The sequence below is a fragment of the Haliotis asinina genome, chromosome 8 (assembly GCF_037392515.1).
Source record: "Haliotis asinina isolate JCU_RB_2024 chromosome 8, JCU_Hal_asi_v2, whole genome shotgun sequence".
Lineage (NCBI taxonomy): Eukaryota > Metazoa > Mollusca > Gastropoda > Lepetellida > Haliotidae > Haliotis > Haliotis asinina.
The window spans coordinates 24,772,462-24,794,454 of NC_090287.1; the positions used below are offsets into that span (position 1 = coordinate 24,772,462).

The 21,993-nt window shown below is 38.0% G+C and overlaps 1 protein-coding gene across 2 annotated transcripts in view; it reads right to left on the reverse strand.

The window, feature by feature from the left end:
* Positions 1 to 1,576: 1,576 nt before the first annotated feature.
* The window catches only part of LOC137293826 (mitogen-activated protein kinase-binding protein 1-like), a 108,250-nt gene continuing 87,833 nt past the window's right edge, over positions 1,577 to 21,993 (reverse strand). The window contains exons 21-35 of one of the 2 annotated variants that reach the window (XM_067824589.1): positions 18,401 to 18,498; positions 16,905 to 17,006; positions 15,286 to 15,491; positions 14,949 to 15,040; positions 14,642 to 14,766; positions 13,991 to 14,169; positions 12,601 to 12,649; positions 11,292 to 11,357; positions 10,193 to 10,276; positions 9,785 to 9,842; positions 8,176 to 8,418; positions 4,898 to 6,530; positions 3,938 to 4,041; positions 3,431 to 3,507; positions 1,577 to 1,931 (exon numbers count right to left, since the gene is read on the reverse strand). In XM_067824589.1, the coding sequence (XP_067680690.1) occupies positions 1,662 to 1,931; positions 3,431 to 3,507; positions 3,938 to 4,041; positions 4,898 to 6,530; positions 8,176 to 8,418; positions 9,785 to 9,842; positions 10,193 to 10,276; positions 11,292 to 11,357; positions 12,601 to 12,649; positions 13,991 to 14,169; positions 14,642 to 14,766; positions 14,949 to 15,040; positions 15,286 to 15,491; positions 16,905 to 17,006; positions 18,401 to 18,498 (3,386 nt within the window). In that variant the 3' untranslated portion in view covers positions 1,577 to 1,661. The remainder of the gene's footprint in view (positions 1,932 to 3,430; positions 3,508 to 3,937; positions 4,042 to 4,897; positions 6,531 to 8,175; positions 8,419 to 9,784; positions 9,843 to 10,192; positions 10,277 to 11,291; positions 11,358 to 12,600; positions 12,650 to 13,990; positions 14,170 to 14,641; positions 14,767 to 14,948; positions 15,041 to 15,285; positions 15,492 to 16,904; positions 17,007 to 18,400; positions 18,499 to 21,993) is intronic. The other variant, XM_067824590.1, reaches the window with a different exon arrangement.

A 21,993-nucleotide genomic window follows, 5' to 3' on the forward strand; every position in this document is an offset into this window, starting at 1 on the left:
ACTTATCTGAACATATACCCTGGAGATATTGAGGATGATCTATCTGTTAATAATAGATTCCTGTTAACAGTAGCCATAATTTCAGTCTTAAGTATCACCTGTCATAACCCAATGAACAAAACCTTGAGAGTAAAGAAATGTAAAAGAAATGTAACTGTAAAATATTTGTATGATTAAAGCAAATATTTTCTGCTCCCATAAAATAACATCAATACAGGACAAATAAGCTGCGGCTGTAAATATGTGAATAGTTGGTGCTAATGTAACAACCAAAATTAGTGTATAGCTTTGCCACAACCAAGTTTGAACACAATCCTTGTGAAATGATGGTTAACCTTTCAAGTATGTACAGGTGTGTGAAGCAGTAATAATGAAGTGCAGGAATATGTACAACAGGTCCTTAGTATTCACAGAAAATCTTTTCATTTTTGCATGTAATTCTTCATATCACTGTCAATTTACTTGACATATTGTTTGATATGTGTTTTGTTCTTGCACAATATATTATGTGTGGTTTCAATAGATACATCACAAACAGCATGAAATGGCATATTCTGATGGGTTGGTCCATCGTGTAGGTGAGAGTTATCTGCCCTTTGTCCATATTTCACATTTTGATTCACGATCCATGAAATCCAAGAGTGGATTTTTAAATCCAACCCTGAGAGGGCAGGTTGACAATCACTGCCAGTTTAAGCACATTTGACACCATGATTCCATGCATGAGACTGGTTCCAAATGAATCACAAGATGAATTCAATTAATACTCCCATAAATGCATGAAGATTCCTTTTTCTCCCACAAATGAATTCAGCAGTATCTAAACATCAGAGCTGCCAATCTGCAGTGCAAGCACTTTGCTGTGGACATACACAATATAATCACTGCACAACGCTATTCAAGGCTCACAATCACACAAGCATTCATGAAGACACTGGCAAAAATCTCTGTGGTGCATATGTTCGATGTATTTTGATACAGCCCAGGCAAGCATGGCTCAACTCCAACGTATAAACACAATGGCCGTAAAAGTAAACTTATTTCAAAACCTCTGTAATAGAAATACAGAGAACACTTAATTAACTCCCTGGGGCTTACAGGTGGATATGACGTATTAGGCTGGTGCTTCAATTGTATTTCTTGAGCCTGAGGATTATTTAAATGCTGTAATGCATATTTTGGGAGCTAATGTTAATATGGTAATATCAAAATGTAATAATTAATATTCTTGACAAATCATTTTGACATAAATAAATCAAAACTTTACTCCATCAAGTGCAAAATATTTTTGTAAATGCATTTCCACAATTTCTCTCACGTGTTTCTATTTCCACTGTTCTAACAGAATCTTTTTAGTTAAACTATGGGCAACCATTAGACACCAATATCTTAAGAGTTTTAGGAATATATCTTTGGTTAAAAAAGTTCTATTCACAAGACACATATCTCAGTTTGCAAAAACATAATCTCTTTCAAGATACTCAAAGATGGCCAACATTACTCATGAAAATAACAAAAAGTCCTCCATTCTCAAAAGCCCTAGCATGAAGAGCACCACAAAGCATTAACACGCTTTAGCTCAAAGAGATCGGACATCTATGCCTGGCATCATCAGAAAAGCACACATCCACATGTACACATTCACTAGTGCATGGCCATCTTCACTTCTGTTGCGCTTCAGCAACCACGCTCCCAATTACTTCCTGAAATATTTGTCTGCTCATTCGGTGTGACAGCTCATCCACAGAAGGCTGTAATTTGTCAACAACGCTATTCACAATCATTTTATCCCTTTCCGATAATTCTTTTTTCTCTTTGTCTTTTGATTGGCTAGATTTGCTTTTCTCACAGAGTTCTCTGAATGTGTCGGCAGCCTCTTGGTAGATATCATGAAGCACAGACATCGATGGGCTTCCTTCCATATTCTTACACTGAAACAAAACACAAGACCATTTGTGAGGAACATTTATATTTTAGGCTGCTTTTAGCAACATTCCAGCAATATTACAATAGAGGATGACAGAAAGGGTTTCACAGTTTACACCCTGGGGCACTGAAATCCTGGGTCTTCAGGGTGACCATGACCTATGCATTAAAGAAGCAGAGATGACATTAAACCTGCATTTTTAAATATAATCTTAAAACAAGAGTCATCAGAAGATGACATATCCCCCCGGCCACAACAGATTTGAAAAGGACAAATCATCCGACAATTACTTATTGTGTTTTTAGACCAAGTCTGAACTGTTTCCATGGAATTCATGAAAAATATAAATGCCATATATCTGTAATCAGAACAAGAGTCATCAGAAGATGACATATCCCCCCCGGCCCCCACATATTTGACAGGACAAATCATCGGACAGTTACTTATTGTGTTTTTAGAATTCAATGTTGATATGATATTATTGAATGTTTTGGGAGTGCATCACCACTTGCACTTCCTTTCAACCATTTGGAATGTCATCGCTTTTGAAAGATGATTGGTGAATGGCATGTAATTTGCATGTATACAACTTTCATTTTAAAACAAACGACTAGAAACAAGCACAAACAAATGTGTGATCCAAGATGAGTGTCAAAATTAATGTTCTAAGTGATTTCTTGACCTTGAAAAAAAGTCAAAATCAAGAATGGGACCCCATGCACGTGTATGGGGCTACTGCACTGTGCACGTGCATATCATGCATTGTGTTTAGGGGTGGTAATAGAGGGAAATGGTGGTGCGTTCATAAGATGTGTGTCTTTGAAACTTTTGTTAGCGTTGAAACTTCCTATCCAATTTGAAAGTTCAATTTCAAATCTAAATTTCCTACTTTTTTGGAAGAGTATACTTTGAGAGTTTAACTGGCATACATGCCCAAACAGACAAGTGTTGAGCGGTTTCCGAAAGTAACATTGATACTAAGACATTGATACACCCTCTCATCTTCCATCAATCCTGCATACTGACAAACTTTGTGCCAATCTGATCAATATTTCAGTTACACCTCAGAAGATCACTGACTTGGTTGGTACATGTCATTTATCACTAGATTATGTGGTACAGACATAATTATTTATAGTCAGTGTTCGTGAAGTTGGAATAAAGTTAGAAGAGAGAAACAGGACACCACTGTGTGCCAGCTTGGTGTGTAAGGAAGGCCTATGGTGACATACATCAAACAAAGTTTATCTTGGTGAAAACCATGAGCACATTCATGGTGCAGACAAACATGAGATCATAATAAGGGACGGTCCAAGATTCAAACCCATCATAGCAAAATTATGGGATGTCCTCAACATAAATTCTGACAACTTAGATAACAGAGCCACTTGTGCTCTTTCTTTAACATTGGTGATGAACTGCTGAACATAATATCAAATATGTTCAAAATCCTGTAATTCTCAACCATTTTACAAATGGCATTACATAGTGAATCCACTTTACCTTCTCATACACTTGCTTGGCCGTCTGCAGGATTTCCTTCAAGTCCACAATCAAGGGCATCACCAGCTCACTCCCATCTGAAGCAGGAAACAAGTCTGTATGTGAGTTCAGTTTTTCTCTGCTTTAAACAATATTCCACTAATAGCATATGTGGAAAACGAGAAACAGGCTTCACACATGGGAGGGAATCAAATTCAGTTCTTTAGCGTGACAAGCAAACACAATAACCACAAGGCTACCCCATCGCCCCTTATGTACAGTAATGAAAGTGAGTCCTCAGGCCAGTCAGCCTTTGATAGTCTGCGACAGTAGTTGGTTGTGGATACTAATGCTTAATCACAAATAGTCAGCCATTGTGTCCAATCAATCTCTGTTACACTGGAGAATCTAAGGGTTTTCCTTAGTTTTTCTTAATTTAAAGGGTAAACTTAATTTTAATTTACACAGATAACATAAATGGTTTTTGTTGGTTTGCCTCCATGAATGAGCATGTTTAGTCACACATACCATCTGTTTTAACAGTGAGCGACAGAGACAATCCAGAACGATCGGCCACAGTCGGCGAAGTTCCATGATCGTGAGGAGATGACACAGGTGTTGTCAATGACACACTGGAAAATCAGAACAAACATCAATCTCAGATCGTACAAACCTATTTACACTTTATATGTCACATGTGAAATCATCAGTCTGAGAGAGTGAGTATGGTTTGATGCTGCTTTTGTTAATCATACGACAATATCATAGCAAGGGACAACAGAAATGGGTTTCTGACAATGAACCCATGTGGGAAAATGAACCTGGCTTTCGGTGTGACAAGATATTCTTTAACTACTAGTCTACTCTACTTGCCCTCTGTTTCAGAATAATCCTAGCACTAGAACAGTCTATCAAGTATGGGTGCTTCAACCACTTTGTCAAAAAGATGGCTGATATGCTGTTATCCACAAAACTTATTAGATCTAACATGTTTCAGAGGAGTCATTGACAAAACTTGTATTTATTTAGTAGTTCACAGAAAGACACATTTCTAAAGACAGGCCTCACCAACAGATGCAAAAAATTATATTTTTTGGGCCAAATTCTGACAAAAAATGAATAAATTTTCTAAGAACTTGTTATTAACACTGTACTCACCTGTATCAGTAGTAAGTATCTACATATAGCGTGATACTGAATTGTGTTTGATACGTATGCTATTTGATAATTTATTTTAATGCATTTTTTAAACGATAAATTCATGTATTTTTACTGCTACTAACACTGAAAATGTTGAGAGTTTTTTTTTTGTAACAAGTACATTCCAAGAAACCCACGCTGGTCAAAGAGGAGAGGATGTGTGATTCACTGGATGTAATGTGGATTGTTGCATAACATAGATCAGTTTTATCCACTGCTGTGGTTAATACTGCTGACTGTGATAAAAAAAAATGCAACAAGAGCTATATAAAACAACAACAACAATACCTATGGGTGATGCTTGGATCTCCGTTGACAAGAGACAGCCTTGGATGGGATGTGGATTTATCAGGACGTTTGATCTCTGAGTCGGTGTCCGTGTCTGAACCCAGCCCTGTGTCCGACTGGCTGCGTGGACTGACTCTGAGATCTGCTGAGAGACGTCTGCCCACTGGAACCGGAGATGGAGCTGGAGACTGGGAGGGATATGTATTCACATTTACATTTAGTGAGGCCTTTGGTCTCGGACTGGAACCTAGATCCTCAGTAGACTTGTTTAGAGACATGTACTGGGCCACCCTTGCCCTTACACTAGGCAACACACTGTCTGGTTCCTTTGAAGGAGTATCATTTAGATTCTCAACTGACTGAGATTTTTTCTTGTCCGAAACCACACGAGGTGAGACTCGAGCGCCATCTGCATTGGATGACCTTCGAGATGAGGATGGCTTTGGTGATTTTGTTCTACTCGGAAGAGATGTGTTCTGATCCCTTTCAGGCAGATCATTTGGACTTGCATCTGCGGCCCTTTGTCTGCGAATCTCCTCAGCAGTATTTTCTATATCTTCTACAGTAGCAAGTGTTGAAGCAGACGTGAAACCATACTCAGACTCAAACACATTAGATGACGCAGAGGAAGATCTAGAGTGAGACTGTGATTGTCCACCAGAGAGACTTGTCTTCCTGCTGCCTGGTCCATCAGAGTTCACACTTTCCATACTGCTCTTAAGAATTCCAGACTTGCCCAACAGGATGTCTTTTGCACGATCCAGTGTCATGTCAGCTGTTGTGCGTCTCTTAGCCTGGGCACGCTTCAGGAATGCATCATGTTTTGATCTGCTAACAGCGGTGGATGGAGGGGGAGGCATAGTGTTTTTGTCACTGAAAGGAGAAACTGACCTTCGTTTGGTGCCCGGGGACTTCTGTTCCGCATGCAGATAGTCCACACCCACAGGCATTGAACGTCTGTTCATACGACTTGCATCACTTGCAACTTTCCGAGATAAGGATTCTTTAAGTCTCCTCACTCCTGACAAACTGCCCTTAGAATTACGCTTATCACCACTGCTTGTAGTGCTTTCAGTTGATGAACTAAAACCGTCCATATCGTTAATGTCTGGAACACTCCTGGACAGGTCAGCAAGACCTTTAAGATTGGACGATGACTCAGGAATCTCCTCTTCCTCATCTTCCTCCAAACACACAGCCAAATTTGGAGTGGATGCATAGAAGGAGGTCTTTGACAAGGAGCGTGAAGACTTCTTCTTAGGTGAGGTAGGTGGATCTCTGGATTGACTCAGGTTCAGCATTGAAGTTGCTTTGGTCATGGAGTTGGTGCTGGATTGAGAGCCATCATCAGACATTGGCAAGGATGAAGATGAAGATGCTCGTGCAATTTTTGCCTTGGAACTGCGGGTTGGTCGAAGATAAGATGCAGTTTTAGAAGATGATTTATTGGTCTTGGTGTCAAGGTCTGTGAGTTTACCGGTTGAACTGGACCGGAGAGAGAGGGATCTCTTTCCAGTATCCTTTGGTTTTGGACTGAGGCTTCCCAGCCGAGAAGACAGCCTGTTAGGAGACTGTGTCTTTGGAATGTCGTTAACAGGTGAACCGGGGCCTTGGTTCTCCCAAGGGCTGCCAGCTGAAGACAAACAGATATGGCTACAGATCACAAAATGAGCATGGGTGTTAACAATATTAAGCACAAACATCCTGCCCTCAACGTAAACAGGGTTAAAGTTTCAACATGTCTCTAAAACACTTACACTTACATTTCTCATAAAATCATAACTGAGAGATCTAAATCATAATAAGGATGCCAGTCTCATAAAATCAAATATTTACACTTCCGGAAAAATACTCTGTTTCACTAAAATGTATGGGTTGATATATTCTAAATAATTAATTAGAAACAAAATTAGCTTCTAAACAATTACAGGTTGTTCAATAATTCTATGGGAAACAGTGGAATCGTAACATGCAGTTATTGTTAAACCAAATAATTCAATGTTAGTCTCTATCATCTACACTTGACCCAAAGATTGTTAGTCAACTGACACATATACTCAACTCAAAACATCAATTCAATAGAACACATATTGCATTATGACACTATATTCCAGTAAACAAGTATTAGCTTAATCTTGGAATGGCAACAATACATCCTCCTTACATTTCACACAAACTAAAATGAAAGCCCCATGCATCTGCCCCCAAAATGAAGATTTGGGTTAAAAAGAAACTGTATTCCTCTGAATCATGCTATCAAACAAATCCTTTCTGCAGTCTACACTCATAAAAACAAAAAAGATAGAAAAACTTGGTTCTAAGTGAAACAGCAAATCTCTGGCATAACAAGTTAGAATGTTCAATATATTTCACATGGAGACAAGTAGTCAGTGTTGTATTAAAATGCAGAAACTTCACATCTTTTTCTCTAACACGCATTATTTTCCATTACAGGAAACACAAAATTCAGTACAGATAGAGGCATACGGTTCTGTAGCTCAGATGTCTTGGGAAAACCAAGAGCAGCCATGGTCAGTGTGGATTTCTGTGGAAGTCTCTTGGTGACATAATGGTAAGGACCGATATCTAATCAAATGCTATTTCATATGCCACTTAATGGAATTTTTATGATAAAATTGATATTTTACACTTATCCTGACTCATACATTATTGCTTTATCTCAATTTTCCCCCAAGGTACAGAGGAAATCTCTGTCGTATTGTTGCCTAAAGAACAGTAAAAAAATCACCCCATCAATCAACTAGACCTCATAATAATCTCACATTCGGACTGACATTTTCAATATGGCTACTGTAACTTCCATTTTGTAAATTGGGATAAATATTCAGTCATCATGTTTCACAGAAACTATACATGACATCAGTCTTAACTTCAGTTCCACTGAGATTCCGAGGAAATGGACGATGCTCCACAATACATTCTCACCTGATTTTAATCAGGTGAGAAAAAAAACTCTTGAAATATATGTTAATACATGTTCTTCACAAGTTATCACAGTGATAAACAAGTACTGTTTTTTCAACAAATATGTAACAACAAAAGTTAATGATACATAAATGAGTAAACAAACATACGATTTCCAATATCATCCGATATCACTATTCCATTTTAGTAGCCATCGATTCACAGACATATCCAGAGTGTGACAGTGTTCTAGCACCCGTTAGAACATAGATGCCATGTAAGCCAGGGGATCGGAACAAAATCACAATACACAATCCTTCCACACATCATGCAGAAACTGGCGGACTATTTACCCCTCCTGGATATCGGTGAAAGACGAGTCTTTCTAACTTGTTTGGGGCTGTGAGTTATCAAACTCGGCAATCTTGTGCAGCCATTTTGTTCAGATATAGGAATGGATGCCAACCTATTCTGTATTTTAGGGGGTAATGGAATTTTTGGTAGTGGCATTGGTTCTTCGATGATTGGCTGCTTAGGTAAGTCAAGAGTGTACCAAAAGCGTCGAAGAGTTTTGGGGGATGGTGAACCACAAGGGCCTTGAGGAAGGAAAAGGGAGAGGAAATTAAGTCATCACTTTCTGATACATATACAGCATGTGACATAGGTATTGTCCTGGCAACAAAATAACCTTTACATTTTGTCCAGGTAAATGTCATGACAAATGTGACGGTACACACTAACACCAACGCTATCCAACTACCCCAGTAAGTTCTTTAAGTGGCATTTTAGGAGTTGGTATGATGAGGAAGAAGACGTTTATAGACAGACAACTTCTTTCTTGTAGTGGATGCAACATCTACACCAAAACGTCACATCAACTGCAAGAAAGAATTTGTCTATCCATAAAAGTCTTCATCCTACCTCAAGTAAGACTTATTTCAATATGAGGCATTTCAGGATTTACATATATATTAACAGCTTAAAAACTAAATATTAAGTGGAACAATCTGACAAGGGAACTTGTGAGTTACATATTACAAATCTTTGTTAAGGAATTCTGATGAGTATGATTCTGCACTTCACCTTCAAGTGGGACAAGAGTTTGTTCCCTTTGTGATGCAGCAAACTATGGAGGTCACATCAAACATTACTATTGTGTGATTTCTGCATCAGCTTGTCAATACACTGTTTGGGGCAATACAAATTAGGCTTGAATTTTTAGTTGTTTTCAGCAGGACTGACACGTTGATGCACAGATTAAAAAAAAAATTAGTCAAAATCACTAAATGAAGTCAACAGTCAGTTCATAAACTCCTGATCAGATTTCGGTAGACAGCAGGATATGCAAAGCCAATGTACAGTTGACTACAGTTAATTAAAGTGCTGATGTGATGAGACAGTGAGGAAAACCTATTTCATTATAACAAAAATCTTGATTATCGATTAATTCATCTTGACCAGGTGCTGCCATTTTATACGAAGCTAATTCATGTCACATGGTAGGTGGCATCTGATTGGCCAATAGGAGGGACACCTAGGAGGAACAAAAATCATACAACTGAGTCTCCTAATTTCTTCATAGTATGCTGACTGCAGAAACTGAACTTTTGTAGTCAGTTACCTCCCTTGCCTTTGGCGGACTGATGGCCACATAGTGTCAACAGGTTCAATTACAGTAGATTACGAGAAGCCTTATAATGTGTTCCTTTGTGTGAGATTTGAGTCATAACTTAGAAATGAGACTACAAAATTGATTATAAATCAAGATAGTAGCTATGTAGGTCTTCAGTGTGATTTAGGTATTAGATTGAAATACATACTCATAATAAACTAGCACTCTGCATGTCATTCTGGAATCACTGATAGAACATTAAATGAAATGAATAAATATGCATACAGAATAAACGGATAATATGATAACAGGAGGAAGCTAACCATCAGGACGCTTGTATTCTTACTTACTTGGCGGTAGTTTTGGAATGGACAGTTTGGAATCTTCATTCATTGGGAAGTGAGGCTTCTGAAAAACAATATACATAGGTTTTCAAGCGACTGTGTTTTGAGATGGTTAATATCCTTTATTTGGAATAAACATTGTATTTTGCGAGCCTTGGATACCTGTGTCGATCTCTCACTAACACTGACAGTTGGGGAACTGTTGTTATCTTTGTAAGCCTATGAATTTATTAATTATTAAAACATACACAATTGTACCACCATTTTAAGGACAAGATGGTATAGGATCTTGTTTTGGTGTGTAATCTGTGTTACAGCTGTAGTAACATTTCAGTGTATATTCTAAATATGTCATCAAACTATAACAACAGCATAGTTCGACATGTTCCATTGTCTTCTAGCTGGTACACTCACTGTGCTCTCCAGCTTGGTGGGAGGTGAAGGTGGAGATGGAGGCTCTTTCTCGGGAGATTCTCCATTGTTAGAATTCCAGCCCATCTGTAAACACACACAGAACCTTGATAATTTAACAGCAATAGCTTATAAGAGATACACCAAAACGAGGTCGAGCAGCCTGTTCCAGTATAACTATCACATGTCTACGATAAAGTATGGGTTTGATGATCCCTATAGCTTTACTATCATTTAGTGGAACAGGGTCCATTAGAGAAATTTCGAACTGGTGCAAGACTAAAACTGCCTATTAACGCTCTTTCTTCTCAGCTGCATACATATCTGCTTCAACATCCTTCCATCAACATGAAATATAAAAAGTTATCTCACTGAAATTTAGAATGTCAGCTGTATCTCAATAAGATGACACAGCAACATATATATCACAACATATGGCCTCTGATCACAAAAATAAAGCTCTTCAGATCATGTGTGAACAACAAGGGAGGCAACTTGGAAAGGTTTCTGATCATTGGAAACGCTGAAGGTAAATCTTCCAGCAACCAGTTTGCCTGTAATGGGACAACTATGAATATACTGTTCATTGGTTATGCAGACCACTTTCAAACCAACTAACACGAAGCTGGATGGCTAAAGTTTGTGTCGGATATTTTCTTCAGATATCAATCTGTCACTGATCAGTGGAAAATGTAACACATACAATAAACTCAGTGGTAAAAAATAAGCATTAGTAACGCCATGGCAACAAAAACACTCAAAATTGGTACGGCATTTTACTCATTATTAAAGCATTCTAGCATTAAGCACAACAGAATTTAAATCTGAAATATTTCATATTCAGAAAATGAGAATTAACATATTTTAAGAAAGAATGAAAAGACATAATGTAACATTAAACAAATTACATGTAACATATAATGAACTCACAATAAATCATTTAAGAAAAGAAAGATGGATGTAAGTTAATTCATACAAATCCATTGAACACTGTTAAAATATCAAAATCATGAAAAAAATAAAAAAACAACATCTACAACATAAACTGGACAAGAATGTATTCTTTGATGGGTCCCACTGCCACTAGGGGGCGTCTACTTACAGCAAGGAGGCGTTTTCGGGTGTCATCTACAGCCCGTGCCATTTCCGTTTTACTCTTTTGGAGGGGCTAGAAACCAGGTGGAAACAAAAACGGCAAAGGTGCAGTCAAACGTGAAATGAAAGACATCCCAGCAACTGGGCAGACGGCAGCAGACGTAGCCACAGGCACGTAGAGAGGAGGAGCAGAGGGGGGTAACGAGAAGTGGATCTGAATATCTACACTTCAAACTGTGCCACAAAAACAATCTCAAAACATCCGAACACTCTCTATTCCAGAGACAGGAACATCACTGTCTGAGACATGTTCTCAACCGAATGGCTTTCAGGGTCTCGTTCTTTTACTGATAAAAAGGTGGAATTCTTAGCTACATCTGTTTAATTGGCTCTTGCAGATAATAGTTTGAGTATCTACCAAACTTAAATTTTCTCTCTAAACATCATAAACTAAAAAACAATGTCTTTTCACAGGGAAAACACAACTTTTTTCATACACTGTAAATTGTATTAAATCAGTTAAGAATATTTTTCAGATGTTCTGATGACATCCATATTGAAAACACGTCAAGGGATGTTTTGAGATCTGGCGTGGCCTATTCAACAATCTGGCTAGCGTATTCCATCAGACTTACAAGAAGAGACAGATCTGGACAACTCTTGGTCAAGGGAGAGAACTGTTGAACACATGCAATCCACAATACATATGTAATATGTTATAACTCATATACAATACCTCTAACGTGGTATGTAACATTTATACACAGAGAGATTGGTCCTTGGGATGTGTCATATTTTCACTGACAAAACTCTATGTAACATTTTACCAAATTGTGATTCTGTAAATTTCATATCCTCGTCTCATGATTTTTCTATGGCTAAAATCACAGAAATTATCAAACCTTAAATTATCCTTGGTTTTAAATGAAGGTGGAATGAAAAAGAAAAGGTATCAAACCTTGAATGAAAATGTATTACTATACATGACATACTTCCCAAAGCTACATCTGCTATGATATAACAAATATATTACATGCATAATGCTGAAATCATTAGTCACAAGTGGGAAAAAACTCACGTAATCAACTCAGCTGTGACGTTTCATCAGATCAGTGTTAGAATACTAAACAGTGTGTTTCATAAGAGTGACATGATAACAACAAATTAACATCAACAAGAACAGAATTAATTTAGAGACAGACATGCAAACAATACCTAGCTGCAAGTGTTAACTTCAGATTTTCACTTCAGCTTAAAGACTTAATGCTTCTTCAAGCATTTAATGTCTGACACATAAAAACAGTAACTTGACTCACATCAAACCAGTTGTCTTGGCGTTGTATACTGCTATACACAGACATGTTCCTGCAAAATACAATGGTAGTTTTTAGTGTGAGCTTCATGTTGAAGGGAAATGGAGTCTCGTGTCCAGAAAGGACAGTCCAGCTCTGTTGACAGTGATCTGTGGACCCTGGTGATCTGACTGTGGTGTTTAATCACTGACCCTCAATCACCATGTAAGCTGAGAGACAAGCCAGTCAGTAGATCAGACCTCTCCTTTCTATAATTAGGTAAGATCTTGAATTATGATGTAATGTCAGGAACTTTTGATGGATAATGACTTCTTTATTGCAAGGTTGATGTAAAATGGGTAGAAACTCACCAGGGTTGGTACAGATTATCAGCCATCAAAGTTATGACCATTTTAGGGTCTTTTCAAGGCCCAATATACAATTTTAAGTGAGTTTAGCTTTATGACTCTTTTACCAATATTCCAGCAGTATCACGGTGGGGGGACAGCAGAAATGGGCTTCACACATTGTACCCATCTGAGAATCCAACCCCAGTGTTCCACATGACAAGCAAAGGCTTTAACCACTAGGATACCCCACCGCCCTACAATTCTAAGGAACTATACAGACACATGTGAAACACAAGTAGTTGATGACACACAAGGTTGGTCAACGTAGGACAGATCGTCAAGGGGAAATAACTCTTAGCTACATTGATGCACTGGGAATGTTTTGCTTCATGATGCAGCTTTACTTGACATCCACTTTCATTGCACTGTATTTTATAATGTATTAGTTTCCTGTGAAATCGTAACAGCAAGTTTGCTGGCAATTATGACCTTTTCCATGCTTAAACAAGTTTAGGGCATTTTTTGAGGTACACTATCCTAATTTCTGGGTTTTTCAAATCAGGATCACATTAAAAGTTGTTTTACAAATTCTAGAGAAGTAAACCCCCCTGAATATGGCTGCTTATACAAGAATGAACCTTGATAGCACTAACCCTCTAAGACACCATACCATGTTCACAACCCATACCAATTCAGACACATTATTGTGACTTAAAGCCAAGGATCATTGTTTTATCCACTGAATACCAAGCAGGGAAATGAGCATAACACTGGCTGCATCATAACTAGATATTTTATCTTATGCACCATATACTGACTATACACATATGGTTAAGACTTTTCTCACACATGGCATTTAACAGCAGAGATACATTTACACATTAAAGCCTACATACGGACTCCAGATTGAATAAGAGTACATGGTTTACACAGTTTTCTGAAATATTCCAGTAACATAATAGCTGGATGTTTTACACATTGCACTCATGGGGAATCGAACCCATGTCTTTGTCATGATGAAGGAACACTTTAATCACCTGGCTACCACCCTTCCCCTGACTCACTTAATGTTGGACTGATGGGCCCTGGAGAGGAACCTGGAGGAGATGCTGAGACGAGGGCTGAATGGGAGTGGACCCTCTTTGTTCAGGTCGTGCTCTATGGAGTCTAGCGCCTTTGTGAACTTGTCAGTCGCTACTGGCGTGAAGTTGATGGTTTCAAAATTCTCATGGACGAATTTCTCCTGGAATTATAGCATATTGTGTTGTGTTACCTCAATATGAGCTTTCCACAGATCTTTAGTAGTCACTTTTGGCGTGTTCAAATATTTCTCATTAGTCATAAATCTAAAATGGTAGGAATGGATTTCAGGAACACAACTTTAAATTTTAATCTCAAATTCAGATGTGTGTGTACCTGGAGTATGGTGTACATAATTATGAAGTCAAGATGTCAAATTCATAGCACTTGTTACAAGGAAAGTATTAATATCATTTTCTACAGATATGCCCAGGTCCTCCTTGCAATGTCTGACAATGTTGCAGTGATTTTTCAAGATAACATGGCTTAGGAGTTTATTTCACCATTTTTCAACTTCTGCTTGTTAACATTCTTCTATATAATTATAAATTTGAAAATCACTTTGAGAATATACAGGGTAACAATCACAATGTCCTGGACAATGAATCAATGTGAAAAAATTCCTGAAGTGAAACCTTGTCTGGGGTGCGGGTCAGGAAGTCCCGGTCTGGATCTGACGGTGTACTGGGATTGGACATCAGAAGTGTGTCATCATTCTCATCATCTTCTAGGGAAATGGGATCAGTGCTCTCAGAATCAGCTGAAAGATTCAGTCAAAGTGACACTGAATATCATTCAAAGAAATACATGTTAGGAATTTGTTGAGATGTTTGCAGACACCTCATTTCACTGGCCTGGAACAGACAGGATAATTTGAAACAGCCAAAGGTTAGGCTGAGGGTCTCCCTGAAACTGGGGACATCGTCTCTCACCCATGCTCACCTTCATCAATGTTGGTCTCCAGCATGCCTAACCTCTTGGAGAGGTGCTTCTGTCGACTGAGAGGCAGGTCACTGTTGAAAACTTGGTACGAGCTGCAACAGAGAAATCCATTTATGGAACTGGCACAAAAAAACCCCACATAATTCTATACTACAATTTAACAAACAAAAGCCTTTCCTAACACTGGAAACTGTACTCCCTCCAAACCATGTCCCTCACACATCATCAAAGATTCACTCTTAATCAAGCTGATCCTGGCCAGGTAAGGAACACAACTCCACACACATGAATTCAACATATATCTCATTTTGGAAGCACCCTGATTGCTAAATCTTACTCTGGGTAGGTTTCGGAAGAGTCAACCTCGCTGGGTGGGTAGTAGATGACTTCGGGTGTTTCTGACCCCGTATCATGTTCGTCAGTGTCGTCTAAGTCAATGCTGAGGTTGCGTTCAAGGTTAAGGCTAAACCTGCTGCCCCACTTGCTGCTGCTGGTGTTACCTCCCCCTGGGTCGGAGTTCCGTGATGATGGGCGACTGTCAGGCTGAGGGTCAGATTAATGGAGTAAATTCACTGTCAGTGGCAGGATAACTTCATGTTTGGCTACTTATTCAGCAAAAAGATGTGGAGCAATCTTATCTAACTACTTAACTACACTGTACTAGATTCTGGCTTCTGCAAGTGATAACTTGTACACTTTAGCAATAAGCATCTAAGCGCTGGTATTTCAGCCTAGCCCAGGACAGATCAATGACCCTTGGTGAACACCAAAAGTGAATCCAATTAGGTTATGAGCCATGTCAGTTATGTATGAGTAAGATTACATATTGGGACAAGATTTCCAGCTTTAACGACCTTTTGTTCATCTTAGTCACCATTAACCTGTTATCTCAAAGCAGTCATACGCGAAACTCACTAAACAGATTCATGTATGTGCTCAATAATCAAAGACAAATGGAAGAAATAATTATAATGATTTAAAGGTAACACATATACACACTGTCTGAAAATCACTGTGGAAGTTTCACATATAACTGCTCACCAAAAGTCAGCAATACTGTTAAAACAATTTGACTACTAATCCTTCAGACCTCATTCACAAACTGTTCTCTGAACACAAAAGAGTGTGACAGCCTGTAAAAGGAGGACTTTACTTTGAATCAATATGTGATAATACCATAACACCATCACCCAGTCATCTATTTATCCACCAAGATTTAACACTTACAGCAACAGCCAACACTCAAAGCCTGTAATCTCACAAACAAGACAGACTGTGATACTCCTCAACAAGCCAAATCCCACATCTACATGTGTGGAACAATCCAGGAGACAGAAAAAGCCATCACACATAAAATACATGACAGTATACGACCATCCAGATACAGCAGATGTCTCTATCATCATGACTGATGCATGTATGATCATAGCTTCTGTACTGTATATGGATACTGATGTTGTGGCCCTTGATTAAACTATAACTTTACATCAAACATAGAAAACAGCATGGATTCATAATGGTGAGTAACATCATATAATGCGAGTAATCACTGAGGGAGGATATCAACGGAGTGGTCAAGGTTCAAGAAACAGGACATCTGAATTTTGAAGTTTTTCAATAAATAATTGAATAATTATTGTCTATTGCTTGATTTAGCTGGATAAATAGCAAAAAATGTGAGTAAAGGACAGTGTGTTGGTTTCAGTAGTCCTAAGATAAACCCTCAAATCAATAGTAAATTTTGAGTTTTGATGCAAAGTTTATTAGTGCAAGGAAAGACCACTTTGACATGTCACATAAATTTCATTTTCCAATTTAATTCTGAGGCTTACAATCAGACAATGGACTGCATGTGACCAAGGTACATTGCCCTACACTACAATCAGTTGCTCAAACCGGGGTAACCTTGTCTTTCATCCTTCACACTACCTACAACCCCCACAAGTGTGAACTTACCAGGTCCCACTGAGATTTATTATGCGTGGAGAAAAATGCTGGGCAGAATTCTTCATCATCATCGATATTTGTCTCATCGTCATCATTAATGAAGGAAATACCCTGAGAAGGAAGACATATGTAGCAATTAAAAAGAGATATATATCAAAGAGCAAAAAGAAAAAAAGTACAACTGTACGGATAACAACTTCTGTTGCTTATGAGTGTGATGTTTCGTGTTTCAATAGATTCTTGTCAGGAATCTGTATTGATATGCCACACCCACAAATGAAAGATGTTTTTATTCATACATAATCTTTATCGAAATGTCACACTCATGAATAAAAGAAGTTATTATCCAAGTTTGTTCTGTATTGTGCTTCAAAACTTCTAAAATGCCACTCAAAGAAGATATCAAAAGCAAAATTTGGAACATGTTCTCATTTAGCACACTGAGATATTTAGACGTGAACATTTTCCCCTTGACTGTTGTTTTCAGCATGAGGTTCTGAGGTGGCAACTGTCATGTACAAACCATAGACATATTTTATATGATTAGATTTAAAACAAATGCAAAATATTGTTAAAATGTATTGTTTATGATCTGAGGAAATGTAAGTTTTTGTTGGACATTAAGTCTTTCAGTACCTTTATAAAGAAATACAACACAATTCAAACTCGGAATTTTTTGTTTTCTTTAAACAAAGTGAAAACTCAGGCAATTTTCGTCAACCTTTAACGAAGAATAAGAGTTTCTGAAGGTTTCTGGAGTAAATCGAATTATTGTTCTCTGTAAATCAACAGGTATGCATGAACACAGTTACTTTTGCAAGCCTTTCAGTTAATAATTCAAAGTGTTGGAATTAGCACAATATTAACATAAACATATACACTTGTGAATCTGATACAGTGTGAATCAAGGTGAATAAATGCCGAAAAAACTTTTCAACATTTCCAAAGGCAAATCTGGAAATAATTCAGTAAAGTCAAGGGGTACTTGGCACAAGTTTCAAAACTACTACTCAAGTTTTTGATAGTGCTTATCATACATGTCAGTCCATTTGAGTACATGCTTGACATTGAGATCAATTCTGTGTATCAAAGAAAGCTAAAAATAACTCTTTCAACATGGAGTTTTTAAAATAGTACAGCAGAAAACTTCCATGATGCAGCGTTTACCAATCTACTGCAAAAAAGACTTCTGGTAACAGAAATATAATACAAGATATTTATCATATGGTATTTCATGAAGCAACTTTATTATTTCACACTACTATTATTGAAAATCTCAATGATACAACAATTACTTTCTACCCATCTACCACATACAAGACTTATAGTAACTATACATAGAAAAATCTGCAAGACATTTATCATGTATTATACATATGATTACAAACAACAGATTTCAAGGCAAGCTTCATCAGCTTTCAGAAAACATTTGAAAGTCACAAAACTTTTACTTGAAAATATCTAACTTAAAATAGATGTATGTGAATTATTTTAAATGCACGTACCTGTGTTGTGGGATCCTTTGCTATAACCATGGTTTCTCTCCGTAAACCAGCAAACTGACTCTGCAGTGCCTCTCCTTCATGGGTAAAGCGGCGACGCTCTAGAAGATAGGTGGAAAGGTTGTGACGAAAATTGTTTCCACCAAACATTAAAATACTGGCCATTATGATGGCAAACGTTGTGAGTCAAAGCACACATATCTGTCAGCCAGGTTTCATGTTGCTTTGATTTTTCTTTTTTTGGAGCAAAAAACAACACTCCACGATTGTCAAAAAGTCATAAGCGATGTGAAAGTACAATAAACACTGTCCTAATGTTATCCAACATTGTCTGTGAAGTAATGATAAGTCACAGCATGAGATACAGGTTTTCACAGGTAAGCCTGCATTGTAGATCAGAAGGTGACTGTATCGTGATCTCCTATGATTACTGCATGACAGTCGTCAACTGAGCTGGCAATGTGCTTACCCCTGTAAACAACTGACCCTACCATTGGAGTCAGCCCAAGGCTATCACAGTCATCAGTGCACCTTCAAGGGGCTGTATCAAAACCTACAGCACACAATTACTTGGACTGCAGGGTTTTGAGGTGCATTTTAGTCACTAAAGTTCATTAAAACTACACTGTTTATTACATTTCCTGTCATTTTCCAAATGAAGCATACAGACATCTATACTTAGCAACTTTACCTGAGGGCATCTCAAAAGCTTCATAACTAATGTAAGCTGATAAGACATCTGAAGCCCATTTCTGGTGTTACATTCCAGGATTATAGATGAAAAAGAATTCTTAGCTGTGCACTCACTCATTCTTCTAACCAATAACACAATATTGTATTACTAGGGACTATTAAACAAATCCCACACTTTGGATAATAACTGCAGCAATCATATTGAATTCAGAAGACAATTCCTGTCTCCAGGGGTTTCCCATACAAAATTAATCATTTCATGTAAGTAAAATGTCTGTCATTCATAATTAGATAAGATACAGCGGTAAAGAATATGCATTTAACCGAAGAGCAAAGGTCATTTTACCCTTTCACTTGGACTAACAGGTGATAGATGGACATTATGTCCCCCACATTGACTGGAGTGTGATGAGATACTGACGAGAATGGCTCTTTTTGTGTCGTGGCAATGTCCAAGTGAATGTCAAGTCAACTGCCTTGTCAATGTCCAAGTGAATGTCAAGTCAGTTGCCTTGTTAATGTCCAAGTGAAAGTCAAGTCAATGGTTTTCTCAATGCCCTTGTCAACGTCTGAGTGAATGTCAAGTCAGTGGCCTTGCCTGTGTCATGTCAATGAGAATGTCAAGTGAATGTCTGTGTCTATTCAATGCCCCTGTAAAATTCCTATCAATAGCCTAGTAAATGCAACGTGAAGATCCTGTCAACATCAAGTCAATGATCCAGTCATAGGAAGTCGATAACCAATGAATATCAGGTCTAAGCTTTGCAAAACAATGTAAAACAACAGCAAACATAAAATATGTCTGTTCTGTTCAGACATCCTGTGTTTTTTTATGAGAAAACAAGTAGCAACTAACAACAGATGTTTCAGATCTGTCACATCAATAACATACGGCACTGGCAATAAATAACATGAAAGGGGACTTTGTATGTTGTAAAGCTCTAAACCTGAAGAGAAATATTAATAAGATCTCTACCCTGAACACAGTGTTTACAGTTGCTCCACACAGGAAAAGCCATGTTCTACAAACAGTCCCTCAGTCAGCCAGCAAACCATCATCATCAGCAGCAACAACACACACCATCAGCAACAGCAAAACACACCATATTCCCATCACTTGGTTGTCACAGAAGTAATCACAACGGAGCAGGTTGACATCCACATTAAAACTGAACTCCTCAATGTCTGCCTACGACGATCACTAACCTCAGTCACAGCTCCTTGTCAGGGGCATATCTCCGATGTTCAGTGACGACTCATTAACTTCCTGATAATCGACAGTAATGTAGATATTCCATGGCTGTTATCCCTTACATCATTGCTTTGATTGGTGGAGCGTGAAGTGTTACATCTTCAAAGGTTAAGACATGTTCCCCAAACACGTCAACTTACAGTTACACTACTATACAAAATCTTCCTGGATCAGTCTTGTAATACTACAACAATACCAATGCCAAAAACTGCCATTAGCCAGGACAGTTCTTCATTAAATTCTTCATTACTGTCTTGATCTCCTTGTGAATTGCCACACATTGCCAATGTTAGCTCATCAAAAATTTATAACCAGTATTGATCAACACTGAAGGGATGATGCTCAAATATTTTCACACTGACAGTCTCAGTGAAAACAGCATACATGACACCTACGTCCTCAGTAAGTTTAAATAAACACAAAGACACCGTGAAGGCTGGGCAGGGGAGAAATAGGTTGCACAACTCACTGTCAACACAACTTTATATTCCCACATCTTCATGACCTCAAATTCACCAGCCATGTCACTGCAGTGTTTGAAATCAAGATGGTCTTCAGGTCTTTGAATTGTTCAGCTTTAACATCTGAATCAATCGTCTTTATTATGTTTTTCTTTTGTGACACTGACTTCCTTGACACTTTCCAAAGCTTAACTGAAGCACAAAATATTTCTTACCAACTTCTGCCATTCAAATACCAGATCGTGACTTTTCTAACTGACCATTTTGAGGTCAGAAGTACTCTTATTATTGAAACTTTTTTCTAACATTAAAAGCAAATACACTACCTTCTGTTAATCTCAGTAACAGCAGCCATATGTTTTATGGAAGAGGTGCCTGATATTGTACACGAATGAATTGGATTTACACCCTGACCTTAGAAACTAAGTGAAATTGGAGACCTAGTCAAGTCTAGAATGATTTAGCAAGTCTAGAGCACCTCAGTGGATTTGTTCTCATGTGTTTAAATAAGGGAAATATAATTCTGGGTCTAAATGTCAATCTAGTATTGTTGCTGCATCAAACAATATTTGAGGATGGCAATGGACACCAAAACTGGACTTCACTATGTCTCCATATAGAGTAGAACTCAGGATTGAAGCATTATGAATGAATTATTTACCTACTTGGCTACCGTTCCCCTTCACTATGTTAACATGAGCCCCAGACTTAATTCACATAGCTGAGTCTCCATTCAGCCTTCAACATGACATGTCTACAGGATACACTCCAGTCATAACAGACGCTTTTAGTGTGCATGACTACAGAAACAGGCAAGTCACTTGAGATTACATGTTTCAAATGTAACCCTCACATATAGACAACTTGAATAAGGTCTTAGTACATGTCAAGCAAGGTCTAGATGGTTATGTAGATGTTCACTTAAAGCATATGTAATCTGTCAAAAAAGTTGCAGGCATTGTCGTCGTCATCGTCATCGTCATCATCATCATCATCATCATCACCACCACCACCACCGTCATCATCATCCATTATACATAAACACACTACAACCAGATTCTAAAATATTATAAAGATGGATATTTATTTAAGCTAGTGAGTTTAGTATTATGCTGCTTTCAGCAATATTCCAGCAATATAACCGTGTGGGGGAGAGAGAGAGAGAACAACACAAGAAATAGGCCTCGTGA